The 26,315-nt window shown below is 51.3% G+C and overlaps 2 protein-coding genes across 4 annotated transcripts; one reads left to right on the top strand and one right to left on the bottom strand.

The window, feature by feature from the left end:
* Positions 1-514: 514 nt before the first annotated feature.
* nup160 (nucleoporin 160) lies at positions 515-10,714 on the bottom strand. Of its 2 annotated transcripts, none has more exons than XM_057051729.1 (34): positions 10,562-10,714; positions 9,906-10,014; positions 9,613-9,823; positions 9,070-9,292; positions 8,795-8,985; positions 8,288-8,521; positions 8,106-8,203; positions 7,931-8,015; positions 6,849-6,917; positions 6,304-6,387; positions 6,053-6,223; positions 5,845-5,944; positions 5,572-5,737; positions 5,333-5,466; positions 5,082-5,236; positions 4,862-4,998; positions 4,722-4,792; positions 4,499-4,649; positions 4,319-4,388; positions 4,141-4,239; positions 3,940-4,062; positions 3,776-3,871; positions 3,615-3,709; positions 3,058-3,154; positions 2,876-2,981; positions 2,606-2,766; positions 2,461-2,521; positions 2,102-2,215; positions 1,882-2,005; positions 1,708-1,809; positions 1,480-1,621; positions 1,066-1,191; positions 857-952; positions 515-734 (listed from the first exon to the last, which is right to left on the bottom strand). In XM_057051729.1, the coding sequence occupies exons 1-34, from the start codon at positions 10,650-10,652 to the stop codon at positions 651-653; spliced, it is 4,176 nt and encodes a 1,391-aa protein (XP_056907709.1). In that variant the 5' UTR covers positions 10,653-10,714; the 3' UTR covers positions 515-650. The 2 variants fall into 2 exon arrangements, with proteins under 2 accessions (XP_056907709.1, XP_056907710.1); XM_057051730.1 differs by having other exon boundaries at positions 2,102-2,212.
* A 2,742-nt stretch (positions 10,715-13,456) lies between these two features.
* LOC130536093 (sodium channel protein type 2 subunit alpha-like) lies at positions 13,457-26,224 on the top strand. Of its 2 annotated transcripts, none has more exons than XM_057051728.1 (31): positions 13,457-13,720; positions 14,412-14,586; positions 14,663-14,800; positions 15,133-15,251; positions 15,461-15,553; positions 16,396-16,524; positions 16,911-16,987; positions 17,075-17,320; positions 17,732-17,795; positions 17,878-18,019; positions 18,153-18,356; positions 18,432-18,510; positions 18,615-18,850; positions 18,927-18,998; positions 19,071-19,172; positions 19,285-19,620; positions 19,748-19,916; positions 20,117-20,232; positions 20,303-20,390; positions 20,471-20,625; positions 20,700-20,873; positions 20,957-21,052; positions 21,785-22,069; positions 22,301-22,354; positions 22,531-22,656; positions 22,785-22,889; positions 22,974-23,244; positions 23,544-24,156; positions 25,006-25,150; positions 25,267-25,335; positions 25,465-26,224. In XM_057051728.1, exons 1-31 carry the CDS (start codon positions 13,515-13,517, stop codon positions 25,597-25,599), a joined length of 5,019 nt encoding a protein of 1,672 aa, XP_056907708.1. In that variant the 5' UTR covers positions 13,457-13,514; the 3' UTR covers positions 25,600-26,224. The 2 variants fall into 2 exon arrangements, with proteins under 2 accessions (XP_056907708.1, XP_056907707.1); XM_057051727.1 differs by having other exon boundaries at positions 20,300-20,390.
* The last annotated feature ends 91 nt before the right edge of the window (positions 26,225-26,315 follow it).

Below are 26,315 nucleotides of genomic sequence, written 5' to 3'. Positions count from 1 at the left end.
CCGCCACTAGATAGCACCACCATCCAGTGGCCACTAGATGGCGGTGTCGTGCGCCCGTGTGCGACACCGCCATCTAGTGGCCACTGCATGGTGGTGTCGTGCGGTGTCTAGTGCCGTCGGGTTTAGTTCGGGTGTAGTACCGTCACCGGCCTGTAGGGACAGCAACGTAGCATCGGACATCCAGACGTTCAAGGTTCTAAAAATGACTGAAACGTAAAGGTTTATTTGTAAAAGCCCAAATTTCTTTGGGAAAATCATCTTGTAGAAAATTCTTGCCCAGCAAGTTTTGGAAAATATGTTTTAGGTCATGTACTATGGGTTAAAATGGGGTGTTGAAACCCAGGCCACGGTTCAACTGGGTTTTCTGGTCGAGCAGCTAGGCTCTTTCCCCCGGGCCGTGGTGAAAGCCACGTTCTGCCTGCGAGGACAATTCAAATCTGGCTGGCTTGCAGCCCTCGAGGACAGGGTTCACTATAGCAAAGGACGTAAAAAAGAAACCCAGTAACACTGAAAATCCAGAAAAAGGTTTATTTTATCACAATTTACAGGTGAAGCAAAAACCAGTACAAACAGTGCATCTTAAAAACTGAATACATGTCAAACCGTTTATTTACATCGTGCTGACACCAAACGCGGTCGTCCAGCTTCACTTATCGAGTCGTCAGTCTGCGCTTGGTCGTCTGCTCCAACAGTTTGTGATAGTCGCCCAGTTTGTCTCGAACTTTGTTGTACACCTGAAAACAAACAAGCTGCGGTTAAAGAAGTTTCACTTGCAGCACTGAACTACACTTCCCACAATCCAGCTGGTTGAAGGACCCGATGGGAGACCGGAGCGGCTCAGAAGTTAAAGACTCACGATGCTGTTGGTCTGACTTTCATTCAAAATCTGAAGCAGCTGATCGATGGACGTGTACGGCAGCCAGACGGAGGATGAAGTTGCAGACAGAGGCCTCTGCAACACACACACACACACACACACTTTGTTTCTGGGATCTACACACAAACTCATCCATCCCTCAGAACCTCTCTGCATTAGTGGCGATGCCATGTGCTTGTGCTTGCTACCTCTATTCCAAAGTACTGGTGTCCTCTGCCCAGGAGAGCGTCCACGTACTCCAGCACCAGCTCTGCTGCAGCATCCAGCAGGTCAAAGTTCAGGAGCAGACGCAGCAGTGACGCAGCATCCACTGCCTGACGGAATCATGAAGGAAAGAAAGAATTACACTCGTAAACGTTTACAACTCCATCCTGACATGGAAAAGGTCTGAATAACAGTGGGGCTTTTCTCTCAGCGTACAGCAGAGCAACAAAGTGTCCCCGCTACTCTAAAACGTTTTGGCAGAACTTGTTTCATAGAAGCAACTGAAATAAAAATGGTCCTTTACACAGAAGACAACAGGAAACTTGTATTTGGATCATGACTCAACACGCCCCCAGTGGTCAGCGTCGGGATTACACCAGGGCCCGTAAAGGTCTCACCTTATAAGACTTGATCAGCCAGTCCGGGAGGGGGACACCATGTGACAGCAGCTTGTTGATCACGCAGCGGTGGTACTGAGCGTTAGCAGAGGGGTAACTGTCGAGGTAGGAGGCCAGCAGTCGCCAGGCCTCGTCTGTGGCACTGGAGGGGCACAGACACAGGAGAGCTCAGTCATGTGACCAGTGACATCATCTCAGTGTTGTAGAGAACAGGAAGAATCCAAACACCTGGACTCTTTGGTGTTGACCACAGATGACAGCTGATTAGCAGCCAGCCAGCTCCAGGCTTCGTTCTGACTCTCCTCCCCACCAAACTGAAGCTTGATGCACCTGTGAACAGACGGTGGTCCGAGGGCTTCAGTGCCTCCACAGGACTCACCTGAAGAAAAGTGCGAGACTCACTTGAAGGTGAAACCCTCGAAAACTGGAGCCAAACTCAGCTTGAACGTCTGACAGACGGACACGGCACAGTCAAAGAGTCCATTCTGGACCAACAAGGCCACCATCTCCACGGCCGAGGCGCTCCCTGCACACAAGATGAAGACAGCTGATTGGTCAAATCCTTCGTGTTCTGGCTATTAAAGGGGAATGTGTGTGTGTGTGTGTGTGTGTGTGTGTGTACCAGCAATAGCAGCAGACGGTGGGTGGTGCTGGGCGAGGGTGAGACGACTGCGGGACAGTATGTACTCCTTTTCCAGATCTTTGAGTTCCAGGATGTCAACCTGACGCCTGACTGCTGTTGGAGAGTCACCAAGGTTGAGCTTTATGACCGTATGAGGTCACGTCACCATTTCTGTCTCAATCTTTGGTGTAATTCAATATTTGACCATTAAAATCACCAAAGATCTTTTGCCAAAGTTGAGAGTGACCAATGAAACCAATCGCGTGCACTGCAGTCATTACTCCACCGAGCCTGCAGTACGATAGTTGGCCACTAGAGGGCAGCACGTCTCTACACACCAGCAGTTACAGGAACGTTACCTGGTTCAGAAGAAAACTCCCCATCAGAATTCCTCTTTGGAGACGCTCCTGGACGCTCGTACTGCAGCAAACATCAACACCCCCTGATCAGACACGGGTCAACTGGGCGCTGTGTGTGTGTGTGTGCACGTGTGTGTGTGTGTACCATTGCTCCAAAGGCCGGCTGAACGATCCAGGCATATTCTGGTCTGATCAGACGCAGACAGTTGAGGGCAGCCAGGTAACAGTTCACCTGTTTCTGAAGGCCCAGACGGGTTCGGACTTCTCGGCCCAGACGCATCCCGAACTCATACATAACCGTTCCCGCTACACACGTGCACGCACACACACACACACACACACACACACACAGTAAGTGTCAGTAAGCGGCCATGTGGGTGGTCCTGAGAGGGCGTCTGTTGCTCAGGGTCTGTACCTTTCCTGTAGTTGTGTCTGTTGATGTGGAAAGCATAGAGCAGCTCGTAGTAATTATGAGCCAGCAGATCCAAACCTCGTGCTCGAGACTCGATGATGGTGACAACCTGAGGACGACGCAAATGTTGGGACGTTCAACTGTCTCCTGTCTCCCCGATTCATTAGACGGTTCCCTGAAATTACCTCATCGTGCAGGTTGACATAAGGGAACTGGACTAAATCCTTCAGTTGAGAGCGCTCACACAGAACAACGACCAGCTGACGGAGACAATCCAGCTGCCTGAGAACAGAGAGTGTGTGTGTGTGTGTGGTGTGTGTGAGAGAGTGAGTGAGTGAGTGAGTGAGTGAGTGAGTGAGTGAGTGAGAGAGAGAGAGAGAGAGAAGGAAGTGATGTTAGCTGGAATCAGACTGTCAGCAGCTACAGCTGGAGCAGCAGTCCTCCAGCTGGGGGGGGAGCAGTCCTCCAGCTGGGGGGGCAGCAGTCCTCCAGCTGGGGGGGGAGCAGTCCTCCAGCTGGGGGCAGCAGTCCTCCAGCTGGGGGCAGCAGTCCTCCAGCTGGGGGGGGAGCAGTCCTCCAGCTGGGGGGGCAGCAGTCCTCCAGCTGGGGGGGCAGCAGTCCTCCAGCTGGGGGCAGCAGTCCTCCAGCTGGGGGCAGCAGTCCTCCAGCTGGGGGGGCAACGCTGGCAGAGATTTCTGCTGAAGCACGGGATGAATCAAGCATCTCCAGGAGAGGCGCTTACATGCTGCTGTCGGGGTTCTGCGTCAGGGCTTCGTAGGCTTCAGCGTTGTGTCCCAGGTCCAGATGATGCTTGAATATCCGCGTCCACAGAGCAGCCTGAAGGCAGCAGCGTCTTCAGCCACAACGCTGGATGTGAAACGGTGCTGAGAGAGAAGCGCTTACCTGGCTGGTGACGTCGCTCACAGCCTCCGTTATAGCCAGAGAAGCCAACTGGATCACCAGCTCAGGCAGACCCACGTCCTCCAGTAATCGCAGCACCTGAAGGGACCCTCAGTTCATGACCTGCAGCAGCTACGCAGCAGCAGTGAAGATGATCGCTCCTCTACCTTGTTGAAGTACTGTAATCTGGGGCTGCTGGCGGGAGCCTCTTCCTCCTCGCTGCCAGTGAGTTTGATCAGAAACTCCTCCTTCTCCACCTCTGTAGCTGCCTCCTGGAAGCACTGCAGGGCCTAAAAATAACACACCCTATGAAGGAGGATCTGGGAGGCAGAGCAGCCTGGGAGGTCCTGGGAGGTCCTGGGACTCACCTTCTGGCCCTCTCCATTGGCCAGGTAACACTGGGCCAAGGCGAAGCGGCAGGAGCCGATGTTGATCTGACACCAGGGGCCAATCAGCCGGATGTACTCCTGCACCAGCCGGAAACACACGTGCTGAGGCGTCACTCGCCCCCAGTTAAACCATGTTGTGTTGTTAGGCCACGCCTACCTGCAGCTGCGTGTACTGGCAGTTGGTCACCAGACACTCTGGGAACTGGAAACCAGGATTGCTGGGCCACCTGGGACACATCCGTTAAGGTGTCACCACCAACAATGCTGAGGTGGGATGCAGCCCAAGGTCTCCCGAGCCGGGAACAAGCCGAGGAACCAAAGCCCCTCTCAAGGATACAGCAGTTGAGCGAGCTGCTGGACCACGGTGGACATCATGTGACTCCAGTGGAGGAGAGGAGGACTCTGCTGCTGACTGGAGATCTGAGCGATGATCATCTTCCTGGCTACCGTCTGATAGAAGAGCTCCACCACCGTCTGAGGGCTCAGGGCTGCGGAGGCGTCAACACAGGCCCGTCAGCACCAGCGTGTCCAGCTGTGTCCCGGGACGGACCGTCACTCACCTGATCTGTGGGCGTAGAGCGGCGGGGAGTCGGACAGCTGCAGCACGGACAGGTGCTGCAGGTTGGCGTCGCTGCGGGAGGAGAGAGCGCGGTGAGAGGGGGTGGGCACAACATGCTAAACCATGATGGACGACACCCACATGATGTCCACGGGGACGGAGGAGGCCAGGCTCTGACTGATGTGTTTGAGGAGATGGTAGGAGGTGAGCATGTGGGAGGTCCGGGGAACCAGGTCCTGCTGGAGCTGCAGCAGCTGAGAGCCTCCGCCGAGGAACACCTGAGACGCACAGGAAGACAGAGTAGCCGAGGCGTTCTGGCACGAGACGCGTTCATGCTGGCGTGGAGGGCTGTGGGTCCTACGTTGTCTCCAAAGCGCAGGTAGAGTTTCTGAAGGATCAGCAGGTCTCTGCAGAACATCACCCGGGTCATGCTCATGTGGCACACGGCCTGGCAGATGAGCGCCACCGCAGAGCTGCTGCCGTAGAGCTGGGACAGGTGGATCCTGGTGGTCAGACCTGCGTGGAAGCACTGGTGAGCAGGAGGCTCCACCAGAGCTGCCCTCCCCTACCCCCACCCCTAGCCCCTCCCCTAACCCTGACCCCTAACCCTACCCGGCATGACGGCTCCGTCTCCTCCCCACTCTGAGTCCGTCTCCAGGTCCATCTCCCTCAGCAGGACCATCATGGCTGCCATCGGGTTCCGAATGTCCTGCAGCTTGTTCTGGATCTCCTCAATCACGTTCTCACTGGATTTGGATACAAACACAATATTTCAGGGAAACTGACGGAGCAGTCGTGGATCGCTGCAGCTTCTGTTGTTAAGTTAAGTTAAACTAGTTTCTGTAACCCACCTGTCATTGGACAACATGTTCTCCAGGATGAGCTCAGCGGCCCCCTCAGGGGGCTCCAGGTGCTCCACAGCTTTCTCCATCTCAAAGGCCAAATCAGGAGAGACGGCGTCACTGATGAGCCGCAGACACTGGACCAGCTGCAGGACATCACGGCCCACCTCCGGATCTGCAGAGCCGCCCCCACACACACACACACACAGGTCCATCAGGGCTGAGCGTGAAGTGTGAACACACACACACACACGGTTCTGATGGGCGTCAGCAGCTGCTCACCTTCACTGATGGGCGTGTCTTCTTCAGAGAGCAGGTACTCGTCGTACGATAGATACAGGTGGTCCACAGCAAAGCACGGCAACAGGAAGGAGACGAAGCCCTGACACACACACACACACACACTTCAGCTTGGTTAACTCCACTTCTAACACGCTACAATGCAACAGGGCACCAGGAGCCCACGTGCACGCGTGCACGTTGCCTTTACCTTCTTCAGCACACACACCATGCCGGTGTGCTGGCTGACGGTCAGCCCCAGAGGCATGGACAGGGCCTCCTGGTACTGGAGGCAGCAGGCGTAGAACTTGGACCAGAACTCCACCTGCAGCTGCTGGAACTCCTCCTGAGAGAACTCGAACTCCGTCACACTGTTCTGGAGCTGAGGAGGAGAAGAGCCGGAATCAGCACGTTGGCATGGGAACGTTGGTCTGAAGGTCTGAAGGTCTCAGCATCACCCACCTCAGCCTCCACCGCCAGCGTCACTTCCTGTTTCAGAGCCTCCCACGACAGGTCGGAGGGCCGGTCCAGGCCTCTGCGGAAGATCTGGAACAGGGGGTTACAGCAACACAAGAGCATGACTACAGCAACACAACAGCAACACAAGAGCATGACTACAGCACGACAACAGCATGAGAACAGCAACACAACAGCATGACAGCAGCACAACAGCATGACAACAGCAGCACAACAGCATGACAACAGCATGAGAACAGCAGCACAGCAGCAGCACAACATGACAACAGCATGACTACAGCAACACAACATAACAGCAGCACAACAGCATGACAGCAGCACAACAGCACGACAACAGCATGAGAACAGCAACACAACATAACAGCAACACAACAGCATGACAGCAGCACAACAACATAACAGCAGCACAACAGCAACACAACAGCATGACAACAGCATGAGAACAGCAGCACAGCAGCAGCACAACATGACAACAGCATGACAACAGCAACACAACAGCATGACAACAGCAGCACAGCAGCGTCTCTCACCTGAAGAGCTTTAACAATGGCTGAAGCTGTGAAGCGCAGAGGAGAGAAGAGGACATCGAGGTACGTCTCCTGTAAACACATGCGGGGCCAAGAAGAGAAAAGATTAGCCACAGGTTACCATGACAACAGGCCAGGAGAGTCTGTTCCCAGCAACCAGCCCGCTGTTATTCTCCAGTTTTCCCACTATCCCGGCCTCAGAGTTTTCACACACAACTGCTCCAATTACTCTTCCTGTAATCTGCTCTGTGTCCCAGGAATGAAGGAATGAAGATTAAAGCCAAGCAGGAAAACACGGACAGTGACGGAAGCCTGGAACTGGGAGCCAATCAGGAGATTACGCAAGAGGACCTTTGCATTGACCCCTGATCTACACACTCTGTGCATCTGTGGGGACGAGGGTCAAAGCTGTGACCAGAAGGTCACTGGTTCATATCTGTGGGTGGTAAAGGTGAGGACTATGCCCCCCCCAGTAAGAGCCTTAACCCAGGAATGCTCCATGTGTGCTAATGGGACGGCTTAAACTCACACAACACGTCTTTAAACATGGAAAAGGCCAGAACCCCCCCATGTCTAAGGAACACACAAGGACCAGTGTTTCCAATCAGCGTTTCCTGGATCAGCCTTGGCAGGACTCCCGTGCTCCCCCAGGACCTTTACTCCCAGCCAAGGACAGAAGAGTTCCGATCTGCTGTCAAAGACGCTGCCTTTGTTTCAACGTCATTTTAGGTCTGTTTGCAGCTCCCAAACAACGATGACTCTGGCTGAACTGTTACCAAAACAAGTCTCATGGGTCGCTCATAGCGCCTCATTTGGTCCAACAAAAAACTCCTAGAATAGAAGAATGCAGATTGAACTAAACCCAGTGTTCCTATTTGACAAGAGCAAACAACTTGCAGATGTTGGTGGATAAATTATTCATGTCCCTGAACACAACTGCATCTGGAGTGCTGCTTTTATCCGAACTGTTCCGTAATGAATCCAATCAGGGGAAGTTTTCAGCAGAATTCACACAGTGGTGTTGGGTCGAACATTACGAAATTCACGCTCCCAGAGAGGCGTTTTGAGGGGTGAGGGCTCCTTACCCTGGGGTCCTGGTCCATGCCTATGTGAACCTCTTCCTCAGGGGGGGGCTGGACAAACACCTGATTCCACTGACCGGCCGTGTTACTGCACAGTGGAATGAGGAATATTGGGAGAGTGAGACACAGATCAAAGCCTCTCTAGCGTCACATACAAGACTCTGATTTCTCTACTTACTGCTCAAAGTTGATGTATTTGACCACTGTGGTGTTGGAATCATCCACCCAGATGCCCCAGATGTCCGTGGAGGTCAGAACGAAGTCCACTAAAGTCTCCTGAGGACAGAGACATCTTTGATAGAATTGAGGACAGCCTGAAGGTTGATGGGAGGAAAGCAGCGGAACGCAGCTCTCGTTTACCTGTGTGGTGAACAGGGAGGAGATGTGGTCCAGGCTGTAGCGGTTGTCAGTGGCAACCAGCTGTAGGACAGTAAACTGGCCCCTCTGAGGTACCGCCAGATAAACGCAGAGACAGAGACCGGTGGTGGAGGAGAAGGCCAGCCTTAGACGGTGGCCCTGGCCAGCCAGACGCCTCACACCTTTACAGGCGGGCATGTAGTCCAACATGTCCGCCTCCAGCAGACACGCCTGCTCCTGAAGAGCAACACGCAATCAGAACTTCACCATCGAGAGAGAGGAGAGTTATCTTTGCAGTCACCAGCACAGCACAATCTCTTCCTGTTGGATACCAAAATACTTCCGCTCGTTCTCAACTGCGATTTAAAAAGTCCAAGAACTTTTCTGGGTTATTAAAGTAAAGCTTTGATGTCATAAAACTGAAGTTACTGATTTGAAACGGCCCCTTCCTGAGCAGGACAGCGTGAGCTGGCAGCTCCAGCCCGGCTCAACACGCTCGCTCATGCTCACCCTCAACGACCACATTCGCAGCTTGTGATCCTGACAGAGGGCGAAGACGAAGGAGTCTTCCTCCAGTTCCCTGACAGCGAGACTAAGGACCAGGTCAAAGGGACTGTGCTCCCCACGGATGGCTGTGGGCATCCATCCAGACAGCCTCTGCATCATGGAGCTCCTTTTGAGCTCCAGGATCGACACCCCACCTGAAACAAAGAAAAGAAAGCTGCATAAAAGCAACAGCCAGGACCCAGTGAAGGAAACCGCAGCATCAGCGAGGGGCTCTCCACCTTGTGTGCCATGTGGCGGCAGAGTAACGATCACAATCCCTCCAGCAGGGGAGGCCAGAGCATAGTGGGCCTCTCCTGACTGACTGAGCCAGGCTGTGGAGGTGATGGGGCTCCCCATCTGCCCCACGAAGCTGGGGATGACAGCACCACTGGACGGGTCCTGCAGACTCTGCTTCCCCACGTCAGTGAAGATGGACTGCATGTGAAGCTCAGTCACCAGGTCCTGCACAGAAGAGCCGGCAGGAACCTGCTGTGATTTCTGGGTGGGTGACTCCCATCAAAAATAGAATGATGCATTTGAAAGCAGGTCTCAGTAGTTGGAAACCATGTTTTTCTCCTAGTGTTGGTGTATTTGCTCACTGGTTAGCAAGATGTGAACAGTTAGCGTTGACATTATGGCGTTAGCTTGAGTATAACAATGACCCAGATGTAACTGGAATCACACGTTCAGTGACGACGGCCTCTGAACGTCCCTGAGCAGACAGATTCAAAGGTGGATGCAGAAACAGGCCTTTAAAGCACCCTTTCCCACCAGATACTCACGCTGCGGTACATGCGTGTGGGGTGGGGCAGCACCAGGCGGTGGACGCTCTGGCTGGTGCACATGAGGATGACGACGTTGTTGAGCGTCTCCTGGATGTGGACGCCTCCGGGCAGCACGCTGCTGTGGGTGAACTTGACTTTAACAGCGTTGTTGAGCAGGTTGGTGTCCAGAGACTGCTCCACCAGCTGCACGGTGTCGCCACATGTGGACCTGCGAACCAACACGCCGTTGATGGACCCCCCAACAGAACCTGCACGTCAATGTGAACCGGACTGGTGACTCCTGATGTTACCAGTGAATGAATCGGTTACTGGCGACCGACAGCAGCTTCCCGCTGTCTTCATAATGGAAGGCGCCGGCGCTGTCGGGAAACTTCACACCTGCGGACGCGGCGCTCACACCTGCACAGAGGACACGCACACCTGAGGACACGCACGCACACCTGAGGACACGCACGCACACCAGAGGACACGCACACACACCTGAGGACACGCACACACACCAGAGGACACGCACACACACCAGAGGACACGCACACACACCTGAGGACACGCACACACTGTAGTAAACCAGCAGGCCAAACCACGCGGCTGCAGCAAGCCGATAAAACATTAAACACACGTCGTTTCCAGCTCCTCTGCGTGACAGCTCAAGTTAGCGGGTAATGAGTTACCGGGTAATGAACAAGTTTGTGTTGATAAGAGTGAGATTTCCAGACAACATGAGGTAGCGGCGATGCTCTTAAAAGGTCCCTTTGGGTTTAGGGTCCATCTAGCACACATTAGAATTTAGATGGGCCTTTATACTGGGCTAACCGTGTGCAGCTAAAAACGTTATTACACAGCGTGCTAGCTAAACGCCGCTAGCATTAGTTAGCATTTGGGGTCAGCTTGTACACAAGAAGGAAGCAAGACGAAGGCGATGTAACGAGTCTGTTGGGAGCCTCACCCGGGTTCACGGTCACCTCTCGGAATCTGTTCAAAGTTTCCCTCTCAAATCCACAAATCTCTATGAAACTGCGCTCCAATGCCGCCGCCATCTTCCCCTCATGGACCAGGTGACGTCACAGGACGGGCCGCGCGCTGACTTTCAAACATTTAAAGAGACATGGCCGCGCGAGGCCGCCGCGGTCACGTGGTGCGACTTGCCGTCCGTTAAATATAGAATTGATAGACATAATCTGGATATAAAAATGTAAACCGTTTAGTTGTACCTTTCTCTAACGAGTTTGCTTCTTTCCTCCTCATAAAGCAAACATTTTTGAAATCCTACTGACTAACGTGCACAATTAATGATAAAGTTCCAACCCTGTATTTTGTTCGGCTCTTTGCCCCCCCCAGTAAATTCTTGGCAAGTTCTTACTGCGACGCTGATCATAATCATTAAAACCAAAATCTGCAACTTGAAGGTGTTTGAACAAGTCCTGGATGTAAATTTGTAATCAAGCGTCCTAAAACGAGAAAGTAATTTGAAAGGTGTAAGTGTCCCCTCAATAATTGCTCTTGAGAAAAATACTGTTTGCTGTTCCTTATATTACCAACTATAAACTAATTTTCTTTGTAAAAAAATAAAATAAAAAAAGTGTAAAGAAATCCATTAAAATATGGAAGCAAACAGAGGTTGGAGGAGAGCGCAGCAGTCTGAGATTTCTTCCTTCAGAGCTGAGTTTATCCGCCTTCCCAAATAATCTAAAAAGATAAATATAGTACATCTTTTGCTTGGTCACACCGCTTTAACCATGCAAAATATGCCTAAGAAATAAAAAGGCTCTGCCTTTGTGGTACATTTAATCTTTCAACCATAATCTTTCATTGTGCTCATTATTTAATATAGTTCATTCTTACGATAAAATCTACATTTCTTGAATAAAAATCAATCATATGTGGTCTCATAGTTGTACTTTCACTCAGTCCACGGCTGGTTTTCCATGAATGTTCAGGGTCTGTAAACATCACTGGAATCTGTGGATAAAACCTCAAAAAAGCAGCTCGGACGTCTCAGTACCGGACGCCTTTATTGTTGTTGTTTAAGTATATGTTGGACATTTGGGGACCATTTGGACATTTGGGGACCATTTGGACATTGGGGACCATTTGGACATTTGGGGACCATTTGGAGATGATCTCACGTCCACCTAACAGGGTTAGTTAGTTAGTTAGTTAGTTAGTTAGTTAGTTAGTTAGTTAGTTAGTTAGTTAGTTAGCTCACAACCTTCAAACCTCTGGAGGACCGAGAACCCACAAACACACAGACCAGTTTTCAGAGAATTCTCAGGATTTCTTACCAAGTGTCTCCCCCCACTTTCTGTCCCTGCCTCTGTCCCTGTCTCTGTCCCTGTCCCTGTCTCTGTCCCTGTCTCTGTCTCTGTCTCTGTCTCTGTCCCTGTCCTCTGTCTCTGTCCTGTCTCTGTCCCTGTCCCTGTCCTCTGTCTCTGTCTCTGTCCCTGTCTCTGTCCCTGTCCCTGCCTCTGTCCCTGTCCCTGTCTCTGTCCCTGTCTCTGTCCCTGTCTCTGTCCCTGTCCCTGTCTCTGTCCCTGTCTCTGTCTCTGTCCCTGTCTCTGTCCCTGTCCCTGTCTCTGTCCCTGTCTCTGTCCCTGTCCCTGTCTCTGTCCTGTCCTGTCCCTGTCTCTGTCTGTCCCTGTCTCTGTCCCTGTCCCTGTCCCTGTCTCTGTCCCTGTCTCTGTCCCTGTCTCTGGGTCTGTCTCTGGGTCTGTCTCTGTCCCTGTCTCTGTCCCTGTCTCTGTCTCTGTCCCTGTCCCTGTCTCTGTCTCTGTCTCCTGTCCCTCTCCCTGTCTCTGTCTCTGTCTCTGTCCCTGTCTCTGTCTCTGTCCCTGTCCCTCTCCCTGTCTCTGTCTCTGTCCCTGTCTCTGTCCCTGTCTCTGTCTCTGTCTCTGTCCCTGTCCCTGTCCCTGTCTCTGTCCCTGTCCCTCTCCCTGTCTCTGTCTCTGTCCCTGTCTCTGTCCCTGTCTCTGTCTCTGTCCTGTCCGTCCCTGTCCCTGTCCCTGTCTCTGTCCCTGTCCCTGTCCCTGTCCCTGTCCCTGTCCCTGTCCTGTCCTGTCCCTGTCCCTGTCCCTGTCCCTGTCTCTGTCCCTCTCCCTGTCCCTCTCCCTGTCCCTGTCTCTGTCCCTGTCTCTGTCTCTGTCCCTGTCCCTGTCTCTGTCCCTGTCTCTGTCTCTGTCCCTGTCCTGTCCCTGTCCCTGTCCCTGTCTCTGTCTGTCCCTGTCCCTGTCTCTGTCTCTGTCCCTGTCTCTGTCCCTGTCTCTGTCCCTGTCCCTGTCCCTGTCCCTGTCTCTGTCTCTGTCCCTGTCCCTCTCCCTGTCTCTGTCCTGTCCCTGTCTCTGTCCCTGTCTCTGTCCCTGTCTCTGTCTCTGTCTCTGTCTCTGTCCTGTCCCTGTCCCTGTCCCTGTCCCTGTCCCTCTGTCTCTGTCTGTCTGTCCCTGTCCCTGTCCCTGTCTCTGTCTCTGTCCCTGTCCCTCTCCCTGTCTCTGTCTCTGTCCCTGTCCTGTCCCTGTCCCTGTCTCTGTCCCTGTCCCTGTCCCTGTCCCTGCCTCTGTCTCTGTCCCTGTCCCTGTCCCTGTCTCTGTCTCTGTCCCTGTCCCTCTCCCTGTCTCTGCCCCTCTGCCTCTGCCTCTGTCCCTGTCCCTGTCCCTGTCTCTGTCTCTGTCCCTGTCCCTGTCCCTGTCCCTTGTCCCTGTCTCTGTCCCTGTCTCTGTCCCTGTCCCTGTCCCTGTCCCTGTCTCTGTCTCTATCATCTTGTCCTGACCCTTCTGGGCCGTCCTAACAGGATGTGAGCTCGTGCTGTTGCGAAATAAAGACTGACTGAATAAAAGAGCAGCCGTTCAGCGAACAAGAAAAAAAGACACTAACAATGTCAAGACTGTCTCCATAGCGATGGGCTCTCGATGGGTGGAGCAGCTGGACCTAAGACCAGCATCGGTGAACCACAGCGCTCCAGACCGTGGGGCAGGGTTAGACTACTGGATGCATGTGTGGCAGCCGACTGCACGATGACAAGAAAAACATCATTTTTGGAGTTTTGGAGGAGCAAAAGAGAGCGAGCAGCATGTCTGCAGAGAGCCAAAGGTCTGAGACTCCGTCCTGCACAGCTGTGAGTTCCTTTGGTTTCCTCAGTGCATCTTAAACGCATCTTAGAACATCAAATACTTGAGTTTCTTAAGCAACATGTGCATAAGAAATCAAAGCCAGATGTTTCTGTGTGGTTTCACATTTCTGTCGTAACCTACACGTCAGATGTGGTGTTTACTATGTGGTGTTATTTATAGTTTATAACAGTTTCACACACTACATAGGTTCAACCCGTAACTGATACACTGCGTCATGTGATTAAGCTGCCGTGTCATATGTTTGTGTGTTTTTATTGATATTGGATGATCAAAACTCCGGATGTGCCATCATTTCACACACAAAGAGGATTAAATGATAAAAGCGTCTCTGTGGGTTCAGCCTGCCCAGGGTGTCAGTATTCAGCATGTTACGCAACCACAGACGAGAGTGCTCGACTGTAGGGTTCCGGCTAATGATGTGAGTTAGGAGACGTCCCAGAGTAGCATCTAGTGACCCACAGGCACAGAGGAAACCTGATCATGTTGGGCAGATGTAGAATGGAGCTCCCAGCAGTATGATGGGATTGCAGCAGCCAGCACATCTGTTAACTGCAGACCTACGTCAATTTAAACAGTAAACTACATGATGTACTTTTAATATCCAATTTCTACTCTATTGACGCATGAAACGATACGTTTGTGGTCCGTTTTATGTCGTTATTTCATCTTCTGCAGGAAACAGCTGCGGGATGACGGCGCGGTTCGAGAGGCGCTCAAGGGTTGCAGGACCGCCTCTCTGCTGCCCCCTGTTGGTACTGATTTCCTGAGACCTTTAACATCTGCCTCTCTGGGGCCGATGAACCAACGTGGTAAAAGGCAGAGACAGAAGGGGAACAAGGACGAGCAGAGGGTAAATAACGCCCATTTAGCTGTGGATGACGTTAGCTGAGGAGTTCAAGCCTCTCAGGCTCCTCTGTGATTGACAGGTAACGAACAATGACCTCCCCCGGCCGAGCCCGGAGCTGGAGGAGGGGAGGCCCCTCCCATACATCTTTGGGGAGCCCTCAGCGGAGCATCTCAACACTCCACTGGAAGAGCTGGATCCCTATCACCAGTCAGAGAAGGTCTCAGTCACTCTATGACCTCTGGCCTTTCTTCTCAGTCACTCTCTGACCTCTGGCCTTTCTCAGTCACTCTCTGACCTCTGGCCTTTCTCAGTCACTCTATGACCTCTGGCCTTTCTCAGTCACTCTCTGACCTCTGGCCTTTCTTCCTCACCACAGATACGTTTCTATGACCTCTGACCTGTTTACCTATGATTTTTCCCTCTAGCTTCTTTCTATGACCTCTTTCAGTCATATTCTGACTTGGCCCTTTGAACTCTGACCTAACGTTGTCACATGTGTCCTGTATCTTTGACCTTGGCTCTGACCTCTGACCTGTGTCTTACCTGCAGACGTTCCTTGTGCTTGGTAAAGGAAAGGTCATCCACAGGTTCAATGCCCATAAGGCCTGCTATCTGTTCGGGCCTCTGAATCCTCTGAGGACTCTCGCCATCAAGATCCTGACTAACTCATATCCTTACCGACGTCAGTTCCTGCTGGCCCCAGACTGGCCCCAGACTGGTCCCAGACTGGCCCCAGACTGGTCCCAGACTGGTCCCAGACTGGCCCCAGACTGGCCCCAGACTGGTCCCAGACTGGCCCCAGACTGGTCCCAGACTGGTCCCAGTGTATTTTTACCTTTTCTTATCCGAGTTGGCAAGTTTCCCTTAACCTCAACACGTTGTTCAGTGCCCTGATGTTTGTCACCATTCTGGTCAACTACGTCGTCATGGTAACCTTGCGTTATTCCTCCCCCCTGAACCTGTATGCAGGGTGAGTTCACACACCAATTTTCCTATATTTATGAGGGTCTTTATTGTTATAAACAAGGCTGAAAGCAACAGTTATTTTCTTAAACAGCTTGACAACTTTTTCAAGTAAAGTCAATTTTTCCTGACTTTTTGATTAAAGCCATAAAATGAAAGAATCTCTGAAGTTGTGAGCATCAGTGCACATTTCAAAAACGACTAATTTACAGCGATTTTCCTGCACAATGGCGGCAGTATGAACACTGAAGCATTGATTTCAACGCTAAAAAGTGCTGGAAATGAGTCACGACAGAAAACTGCGTTAACTCTGTTTATGGCAAATTAGGAACAACAGACTTTTTGTCCCCGATGTCAAATGTCCTCTCGTGACAGACGAGTTGTATAAGAGTTCACATCGCTGCCATCCCAGAGCAGCTCAAGACAAACTGCTTGATCTTTGACCTTTCAACCATCTACCAGTGGAAAACACAATTTTTTTCACAAGGAGCATATTTGGAAAAATAGATTTTAAAGAGCAATAGTTTTCTGGCACTTTAGTGAATTAACTTTAACTCAAGTCCAAAATGTTTGGAGTGTTTGCTCTAAACTCTTTATTTACTGAACTCCAGCAGGTGCTCGTCAATCATCTGGAGCATCTTTCCAACAGATGATTGATCCCAGGTTGCAACACTATCAATCAATTCATCACTCATTCTTAATTCTAATAAAGTTGAAAAGATTGTCACCATAATTAAAAGACAAAATGTTGGCTGGTCACTTGATTAACTGGGAATTGGGCGCTCCAGCCCATCATATTTGCAGCAGAGAAAGTAAGTGAAACCCTTTTTTCCCACTCTGCATTTGTAGGTTTGCTTTCTCAGCCGTCTTCATGTTGGAGGTGCTGGTCAAGATCTTGTCCAGGGGCCTCTGCATCGGAAAATTCACCTTCCTCAGGAACCCCTGGAACTGGCCGGATGTCACCGTCATTGCTGCACCGTAGGGAGGCACCGTCACTGTCTCTGGTTCCCACTTCTTCTGGTTCTGTGCTTGTTTGCGTGGTTTTGTGGCCATTTTAACCATGTTAACCATCATTGTTCCGGCTTCCTCCCTCTTCTTTGGAGTCATTGTTTCTGTAGTTATTTGTGGCCATATTGTAAATCTTTGTGTTTGTTTTACATCTGGGCTGTTGACACTTTTTATCTTTAGTCAAGTCACACTTTTTTGTTAGTTTCTTCTCTTTTCTCCTCATTTTGATGTCTTTTTTGATCATTTAATGTCTCTTTTTGGTCTTTTGTCACCGTGTTTTTGTGTGTCTGTTTTGTTGAGTCTCCATTTCAGTATAAAAATGAAAATGATGAATTTCTGGGTTTCTTCTGTTCCAGATTCCTTTCACTGTTTGTACATCTTCCAATGCTGTTGGAAGTTTCTTTGTTATTGAAGATGATTCCAATATTCCCAGGTGTGTGTGTGTGTGTGTGTGTGTGTGTGTGTGAGCATGCATGGGCATTAATGGGATGACAGTTTTTAAAGGCCACTCCTCTCTTAGGTCTGAAGAAGATGTTGTACCACTTTGTCCAGTCAGTGAAGAGGCTCTCCTGCGTCCTCATCCTGACGGCGTTCATGCTCTGCATCTTCGCCACCGTTGGTCTGCAGTCCTTCATGGGGAATCTGGGGCAAAAATGCATCTACGCGTCTTGGTTTTCTCAAAACCGGACCTCGGACATTTACATCACATCTTACTACGGCAACGAAAGCACTGCGTTCAATTACCAGGAGTACATCGACGACCCTGGTACGATGCTGTGAGATGCTCCTGCAGTTGGTCACAGCACAACTGTAGCAGATGCAACACAACACTGTACAACCGCTGCACAAATAACAGCATGCAAATGTCACATTTGATAAACACCTGAGCCACCTGAGGTGTTAGACCTGCAGATAACAGTGGTAAACAGCTCCAACAGGAGGAAACCACTGATGGCCTGGTAATCTGACAGGTGAGGGGGAGGGGCTTCACAATGAGACAGGTAGACGACTGGAAACAAGGCAACGTTTAGATTAGGAGAAGGTTTTAGATAAATCTATCAGCATAAATATATGAAATCTATCAGAAACTGTACAAAACGCCATGTAGCATTGCCATGTGTTTGAGGTGGCCCTGAACCTGACGACCCTGAACGACCTTCCTCTTTGTCTGTCTAAGATAACATTTACTTCCTTCCCGGATCGTTGGATGCGCTGGTGTGTGGAAACTCCTCTGACGCTGGGTTGGTTGCCTCAGATACAAACGCTTTGATGATTAAAACGATGATGACAAGTGCATATAAAGATGTGTAACGATGCGTGCAGGACGTGCCCGGAGGGCTACATGTGTATACGGGCGGGGAGGACCCCAAACTATAGCTACACCAGCTACGACACATTCGGCTGGTCTCTGCTGTCTTCCTTCAGACTGCTGACTCAGGAATACTGGGAGAACCTGATGCAGCTGGTCAGTCATGGACTGGTCCCAGTCCGAGTGTTAACCCGCCTGCTGGAGCCTCTAATGATGCCTGATAACCACCAGTTACGGGAGGAGACTCACAGCACTTCTCCATGAGTCTCTTTCCTCTCTTTGTTTGCAGGTGTTGAGATCAGCAGGCAAATTCTCCTTGGTCCACTTCGTGTTCTTCGTCTCGCCGGGCTGTTTCGTCCTGGTCAGTCTCATCGTAGCCGTGGCGGCCGGAGCCGTATGTGAGCTGGAGCAGCTCAGGGCGGCCGAGGCCTCTCGCAAAGAAAAGGAATTCCGTCAGATCGTCAAGGCTCTGAAGAGGAGAGAGGAAGAGGAGGTGAAGAGACGGTGGCATCATCCTCATCAATACCCACACTGGAATGCTAACCATGCATGTACGTGCACACCACAGGCGGCCGGCAAGGCGGCAAAGTCGGAGGGTCCAGATGAGGACAGCAAGAAAAGCCAAGAGCAACAACAAAGCGGCAAAGGTAAGAACTGTCAGAGCTGCTCAGGTGAACCAGGGAGGCGTCTGACAGCTGACGCCACACATGCTGACTGCATGGCGGCGCTCTCGTGCACGCTTCTGTTCCAGAGGCGGAGCCTCAGACCTCAGGGTCGCCGCGTTGCTCCGCCGCCGCCCAGCTCCTCCTGCGGTGGAACTGCTGCGGCTGTTGGCGATGGCTGAAACAGCGGGTCCGCACCATCGTCACCAGCCCCTTCTTTGACCTCGGGATCGTCGTCTGCATCGTTATCGACGTCCTCTTCATGGCTATGGAGCATTTTCCACTGACGGAGGAATTCCAGCAGACCCTGACATGCGCTAATCTGGTGGGTGTGAGGGGAAATTCCGCACGGACGCGCTCAAGAGACGCTCGTGACCTTTATTTTCTCTGGACTCTCTCAGGTCTTCATCTGTATCTACACAGTTGAGATGGTGATCAAAATCGTGGCCATGGACCCGTACGGCTACTTTAAGGTGAGAATCAGACCGTGACCTCCAATCGCACCATAATACCAGCTGTTGCCATGGTGACGTCCTGTTCTACAGGTGAGCTGGAACACCTTTGAGTGCACCATTGTTGCCGTCTGCCTCTTGGAACTGTGTGTGGCCGACGTGGAAGGCTTGTCTGTGCTGCGGGTTTTCCGTTTGGTCAGTGTGCACCTCGTCATCCTCACCTATCCTCGCCTGCTTCCTTGTGTCCTCACCCCTCTTCCTTTTGGTTTCCTTGTCTCCCTGTGTCCTCGCCTCCTCACCTGTGCAGCTGCGGGTCTTCAGGCTGGCTCGATCCTGGCGTTGGTTTCACCAGTTCCTCCAAATCACACTGAAATTTTCTTTTCTTCTGCTTATCGTGCTCTTGGGATTCGTTACCGTCGGTTACCAACTGTTTCACAAGGACTACAGAACCTCAGTGTGTAAGATATCACATGACTGCAGTTTGCCTCGATGGCACATGGACAGTTTTTTCCACACCTTCCTCATCGTCTTCGGCATTTTTTCTGGATCCTGGATTGAGAGTCTCTGGGACTGCATGGAGGTGTCCGGTCCGACGCTGTGTCTGACCTTCTACCTGTCGGCCGTCATCATCGGAAACCTGCTGGTAAGCCTCCGCGAGTAGATCCCTCCGACTCGAGCGTGGGTTTAATACGCATCAATGTCTCTCGTCTCTCTCAGCGTTTAAATGTTAAACTGTTTCTAAGCCTGATTCCACGGGTGTCTGTTTCCAGGTCTTACATCTCTTCCTGGTGTTACTGCTCAACCCCTACAGCAGCAACATCGTGTCTCCAGGGGAGGGAGATAAAAACAGTGCGGAAATCGCTCTTGGCTGGTGCAAGACTTGGATCCTGGAACACACGTGTCCGTCCCTGGGAGGCCGAGACAAGAAGACCCCAACAGGTGCTGTCTCTTTCCCTTCTGTGGTCCAGCCCATCACAGCCGTCCAGGATGGGCCAGAGGACAGGAAGTGGGCGACTCTTTAAATCTAATTCTACATGGACTTAACGGACATATTTACGTGTTTGACCAGGAGATTGAGCTGGTTGGAAAACATCAGATTTATGGCGTCTGTTCACGTTCTGGCGTCTTTCTTTCCTTAGCTGCGGTCAGTCAGGGTCCCAGCCAGCAGGCCTACGTGGCCCTGGACATGGTGGCCACAGAAACGCTGCATTCAGACGAGACGAAGCTCAAAAAGCTCCACGAGGACAGTCCAAAAGTAAATTTGAGTAATTTGTGCCACAATGTTGCTATTAGCAGCAGAGTGAACTGGACGATGTCCTCAGCAGGACGGGATGGAGCCGAGGGAGAGAGAAGTCCTCCGGGACCAGGATGGCGAGGAGCCCGAGGACGCTCCGGAGAACTGCTGCTGCCAGAGTAGGCGTGAAGCTAGCTCGCCACATTAGCGCTCAGGCCTGAGGGTGACCCGCGTGTGTGTGTGTGTGTGTGTGTGTCAGGGTGCTACAGCTGCTGTCCGCTCCTGAACACGGACCCGTCTCAGGGAGCGGGGAGGCTGTGCTTCAGCAGCAGGAGGATCTGTCTGCTCATCGTTCAGAACAGACACTTCAAGCGCTTCATGACCGTGGTCGTGCTGCTGAGCAGCGTGGCGCTGGTGCGGGACCGCCCCTCGCACGTTCACCACTGAAGGGCGGGGCTGACACACCTGACCGGTCTGTTAACCCGCAGGCGCTCGAGGACGTTTACCTGCAGCATCGCCCGGTCCTGAGGACGGTGCTGAGCGCAGCAGAACTGGCGTTCGGCGCCCTCTTCCTGGTGGAGATGCTCCTCAAGTGGGTCGGCTTTGGGTTCAGGAAATACTTCACCAACGCCTGGTGCTGGCTGGAATTCCTCATCGTAGCTGTAGGTGCACCACAGACCCCTGGGAAACCACCAATACTGGGGTCACATGATGATGATGTCATCAGCAGGCGTCTCGCCCACAGGTGTTTTCATCAGGTTTGCTGCTTCAGCCCGCTGGTCTGGGAACGCTGAGGGTCCTGAGAGTTCTGAGGATCCTCTCCATCTTCCAGGGCCCAAGGGTGCGCACACACACACACACACACACACACACACACACACACACACACCCACCCACGCACGCACGCACGCCACACAAACACACACACACACGCACACACATGCACGCACACACACACACCACACACACACACACACACACCCACCCACGCACGCACGCACGCATACAAACACACACACACGCACACACACACACACCCACCCCGCACGCACGCACGCACACAAACACACACACACACACGCACACACGCACACACATATCATTGTTTAAATGGTGATTGCCATATGTCTCCCTCTCCCCACCTCCCTCTCTCTCCTCCCCTCCCTCACCTCCCTCTCTCTCATTCCCTCCCTGTCTCTCCTTCCCTCCCTCTCTCTCCTTCCCTCTCCCCACCTCCCTCTCTCTCATTCCCTCCCTGTCTCTCCTTCCCTCCCTCTCTCTCCTCCCCTCTCCCCACCTCCCTCTCTCTCCTTCCCTCTCCCCACCTCCCTCTCTCTCATTCCCTCCCTCTCTCTCCTTCCCTCCTCTCTCTCCTTCCCTCCCTCTCTCTCCCCCCACCTCCCTCTCTCTCCCTCCCTCTCCTTCCCTCCCTCTCCCCCACCTCCCTCCCTCTCTCTCCTCCCTCCCCCTCTCTCCTTCCCTCCCTCTCTCTCCTCCCTCCCCCTCTCTCCTTCCCTCTCCCCACCTCCCTCTCTCTCCCTCCCCCCCCCCCACCTCTCCCCCCCCCCCACAGCTGGTGCTGGGAACTCTGTTCCAGCTGGTCCCAGCCATGTTTGGTGGGCTCCTGGTCATCCTGCTGGTGTGGTTGGTCTTCAGCATTGTGGGGGTCAATGTGTTTGCAGGGAAGTTTTACTACTGCCTCAACGAGACTTCGCAGGAGATGTTTTTATCTGAGGAGGTTGATAACAAGTCAGAGTGTTACGCTCTGATTTTCAGCAACTACACTGAGGTCACCTGGAAGAACTCGCCCTTCAACTTCGACAACGTGCTGATGGGTTACCTGTCCCTGTTCGTCATGGTCAGTGTTATTTAGTGCATGTGTTAGCAGGTCTGGGACGATTCTGACAAGTTTCACCGCTTTAATTACTAACGAGATTTTAGATCACATTTAACCAGCAGCGTATTTTATTTAACTTGATCTGGAAGGACAGCGCCCCCTGCAGGCCTGGTGCTCTTCCGCCGCTCGTCTGGAGTCTAGAAGTCGCCTCCACCGTTACTGACGAAAACATTCCCTCTGTGTCTCTGTTAGGGCTTTTCAAAAAGCTGGCGTGACATCATGTATGCAGCTGTGGACTCCAGATTCGTGAGTAAACTGGAGTCCAGCAACCATTACTGGGAGCACTGGACTGGTTATAACTGCTGTTATAATGAGGATATTCAAGCTAACAAGAATAGTAAACACTAGGATTACAGTGTCCCACTGTGTGTGTGTGTGTGTGTGTGTGTGTGTGTGTGGTGTGTGTGTGTGTGTGTGTTTAGGTGGAGTCCCAGCCAGTCTATGAATACGATCCATACAAATGGCTATACTTTGTCTTCTTCATAATCAACGTCTTCTTCACCCTAAACTTCTTCATCAAAGTCATCCTCAGTGCCCTTCAGAGAAAGATGAGTTTCTTTTCCTCTTGGCTTCCACATTAATTTGCTTTGATCTCATTTACCCTCTCCTGTTTTGATCTTTTGCCGTCCCCATACTTCCTGTCCTGGTATTCACATTCCTTTCTTTGTGCTTTTACCCTGGAGATGAACATATTTTCATGACAAAGCATCAGCAGATATATTCAAAGACCTGGATGAAACTGTTCCCCAGGAGTCCTCAGAGAGCTGTGCCTCGACCCCAGGTGGGTTCAGAGCAAGTCACCCAGGTTCAGAATAAGTGGGGTTGGGGTTAGTGTTCATCCCTGCTGCCCTCCCTGTGTCCCCAGAACAAGTGCCAGGCCTGTGTCTTTGACCTGGTGAACAGTCCCATCTATGAAGTCGTAATGGTGGCTCTGATCTGCCTGAGCGTTGTTCTTCTGATGGTGGAATCGAGGGATCTGACAATGGGGCTGGAGATAGTCCTCTACTGGCTTCACTTCATCTACGTCCTCATCTTCCTGATAGAGTGCATCTTGAAGATCGTTGCACTCAGGCAGCACTACTTCAAGGACGGCTGGAACATCATCGACTTTATCGTCCTCCTCGTCCAAATCATTGGCAAGTTTTTCATGTCGGGTCTCGGCTGATGTTTCGTGATTGTTTCAGGCACATTTTAGTGGCTTTGCCAGAATTTTAAAATCCTCCAAAAATACAGGACTTTTGGAATATGAGCTAATGCAGATAGTGGAGAAATAATCTGTAATAATATTCAGTGTGTGTGTGTTTACCTGGTTACCAAAGATGAGAAAGGGGGCGGAGCCAGTCAGACACAGGTAGCAGCCATTGGGGTAATTAGGACAGACGGAAGGGCCAACAACAGGATTTTACTCTAAACTTGTCCTTTCTTTCCCTTTCAGCAATTTTCATGTTTGATTTCTTCTACGCTTACTTTATTTCACCAACTATATTCCTGCTTCTGCGCTTGTTTCGGATCACTCGTGTCCTCCACTTCATCCCCTGGACCAGGAGAATCCGAAAGCTGCTGTTGGCCTTCGGGAAGTCCCTTCCGGCCCTTTTCAACATCGCTTTCGTTCTCTTCGTCACTATGGTCGTCTACTCGTTGATTGGCATGTTCAACTTCGCCTACGTGAAGGAGGAATTTACGATCGATGACTTTTTCAACTTCGAGACGTTCTGCAGCAGCTTCATCTGCATGTTCATGACCAGCACCACAACGGCGTGGGACGGCCTGCTGCTCCCAATCATGAGCAGACCGCCATCCTGCGACCCCTTTGCAGAGCACCCAGGAAGTGACGTCATTGGAGACTGCAGTAGCCCGACACTGGGTATCGCATTCTTTAGCACTTACCTCCTCCTGACCTTCCTGCTCCTCATCCAACTGTACATCGCTGTTGCCTTGGAGATCATAAACTCCGAGGATACCGAGGGCCTGTCTGACATCGACCTACAGAGGTTTTGCAACACCTGGAAGCGGTTTGACCCTGATGGCACAGATCTTATCCCTTACAGGTGAGTTAATGTTTGGAGGACGAGGGCAGGAAATCTCCAAGTGAAGTGTTTATTTACAATATTTACAAAGTGCGTGAGACCCAAAAACGTGCAATGGTGAATCGTGAAACCCAAAAGGAAACGGTGCTCTTCACTGGAGGGAACGTGGAGACCGCAGAAGAAGAAAAGACGCAAGCGTGACCCAATGGGAAGAGCACTAAAGTCTGGGGCCGCTCAGTTACCGGCGGCGTGATCTGATCGGCTGGTGCCAGCTGCTAAAAAAGACTCCCAATCAAAGTGATCAGCTGCAGCTGATGCAGCAGCCAGTGCATGCTGGGAAAACAGGTCAAACACCCCCTTGTGGAAACAAATGGCAACAACAAAACAGGCAGAAAACACAGGATTGTGACATTTTAGCTGTAGTTGGAATCAGAATCAGAACACCATTCAGACAGCAGCAGGCTGCAACAGTAACGGGCTGACAGCGCGGTTCTGAACGTATGGACTCTTTATCAGGCCTCTCATGATAAATCATCTGGAGGCTGACCTGGTTGAAGTTAGCTGGACCAGGTCCAGTCTGGTCCTTATGGTACTGGCTGAAGGGGATGAGACAGCAGAGTTCAGAGGTCCAACTGGAAGTCCGACAATGTGTGAGAACACCAGAAAAAGAGAGAAAAAAGAGTGGAGAGAAGATAAGAAGACACAAAGAAGACGGTGGACTTCAGTGTGACCCTTCCTAAAGCTCTGGGACATGAATACAGGAAACGAGCCAGTGATGCTGAGCGTGTGAACGTGTGACGTCAGCTTCTTCTGTGGTATTCAGAGACATCGAAGGTGACTGACGTTCCTTTTGTGTGTTTTGTGTGTCAGCAAACTGTGCGACTTCAGCGACAGCCTGCAGGATCCTCTGAGGATTCCCCACCCAAACACCAGCAGACTGGCTCACATGGATCTGCCTCTGTATCCCGGAGACAAAGTTCACTGCACGGACGTCCTGCTGTCACTCGCCAAACAGGCAACGCCGCCGCCGCCCGGTCTCACGCTGTCAGTCCTGCAGCCACCGCTAACGCTAACGCTGTGTGTGTGTGTGTGTGTGTGTGTGTGTGTGTGTGTGTGTGTGTGTGTGTCCAGGTCCTGGATGATCCAGAGGAGGTTGAATCCCTTAAAACAAGAATGCAGAAGCAGCTCAAGGCCAAAGAGGTTCTTTGTTTTATGAATTTTGATTTTGAATGATAGTTTAGTTACGATGCTGTGCTGTGATTGATGCTGTCAGAATGGAGGAGGATCTTCTCAGATGATGTATTTAGCCTATGCTCGTGACCCTTCCAGGTGCTGGGGGAGCCCGTCAGCAGCACTCTGAGGAGGAGACGGGAGGAGAGGGCAGCAAAGGTGATACAGAGAGCGTTCCGAAAAGGTCGCGACACTCCGGACGAGGAGAAACCTGCAGCTGAGGCTTCACTGTGAACAGCTAGCATGAGGGTCCATCATCGTTCTTCTGTCCGTCCTCTCACCTCTGGTGACCTTCAGCAGAACTTTAACCACCCGATGATCTGCTGAAACTGACCCTTCGTTTACCCAGCTTTGACTAATTAACCTTTAAACAGTTAATACGACAATCATGTTACTCATGTTATTGGAATTTACATTTACCCACAAGTAATCAGCCTTTAGACGTATTTTATTCTCAGTTCATTTCTGAAAAGTTAAAGGTAACAAAACAATATCTACGAGATAACAGTGAAATGTCACATGACCTTTGAGTAAACACCTTAACAAGCAGCTTGTGAGGAGCTTTGCTGACCCAACTCGTCCAGGTAGTCGTCCTCCTGCACAAAGCTTCGCTTTATTTCAGATGCTCTCATTTCCAACGATTTGATTGTTGAATTTCCCTTTTCTGATGAAGATGATGCTGCTAACAGGTTAGCATCTCTGATCACTGTTTACTTGTGTAGATTTCTCATTTCAGCAGCATCGACGCTGATGGGAAAAAGATTTCACATGCTGATTAAAAATGTGACTTTTTAAAATATCTTTTTTATATCAGTACAAATAACACAACTAACAAAATAATAAACTTGTATACACTATGCATGTGTGTGATAGTGTGTGTTATGATTCTTTGCATCACAAATACAAGCGGGAAGTTGAGTTCAAGCGAAAGTTCTGAATTAGAGACTCGA

This window comes from Takifugu flavidus, chromosome 13 (genome assembly GCF_003711565.1).
Source record: "Takifugu flavidus isolate HTHZ2018 chromosome 13, ASM371156v2, whole genome shotgun sequence".
Taxonomy (NCBI): Eukaryota; Metazoa; Chordata; class Actinopteri; order Tetraodontiformes; family Tetraodontidae; genus Takifugu; species Takifugu flavidus.
Note: the sequence above shows the minus strand (reverse complement) of the source record. Positions and strands in the feature narration are given on the sequence as shown.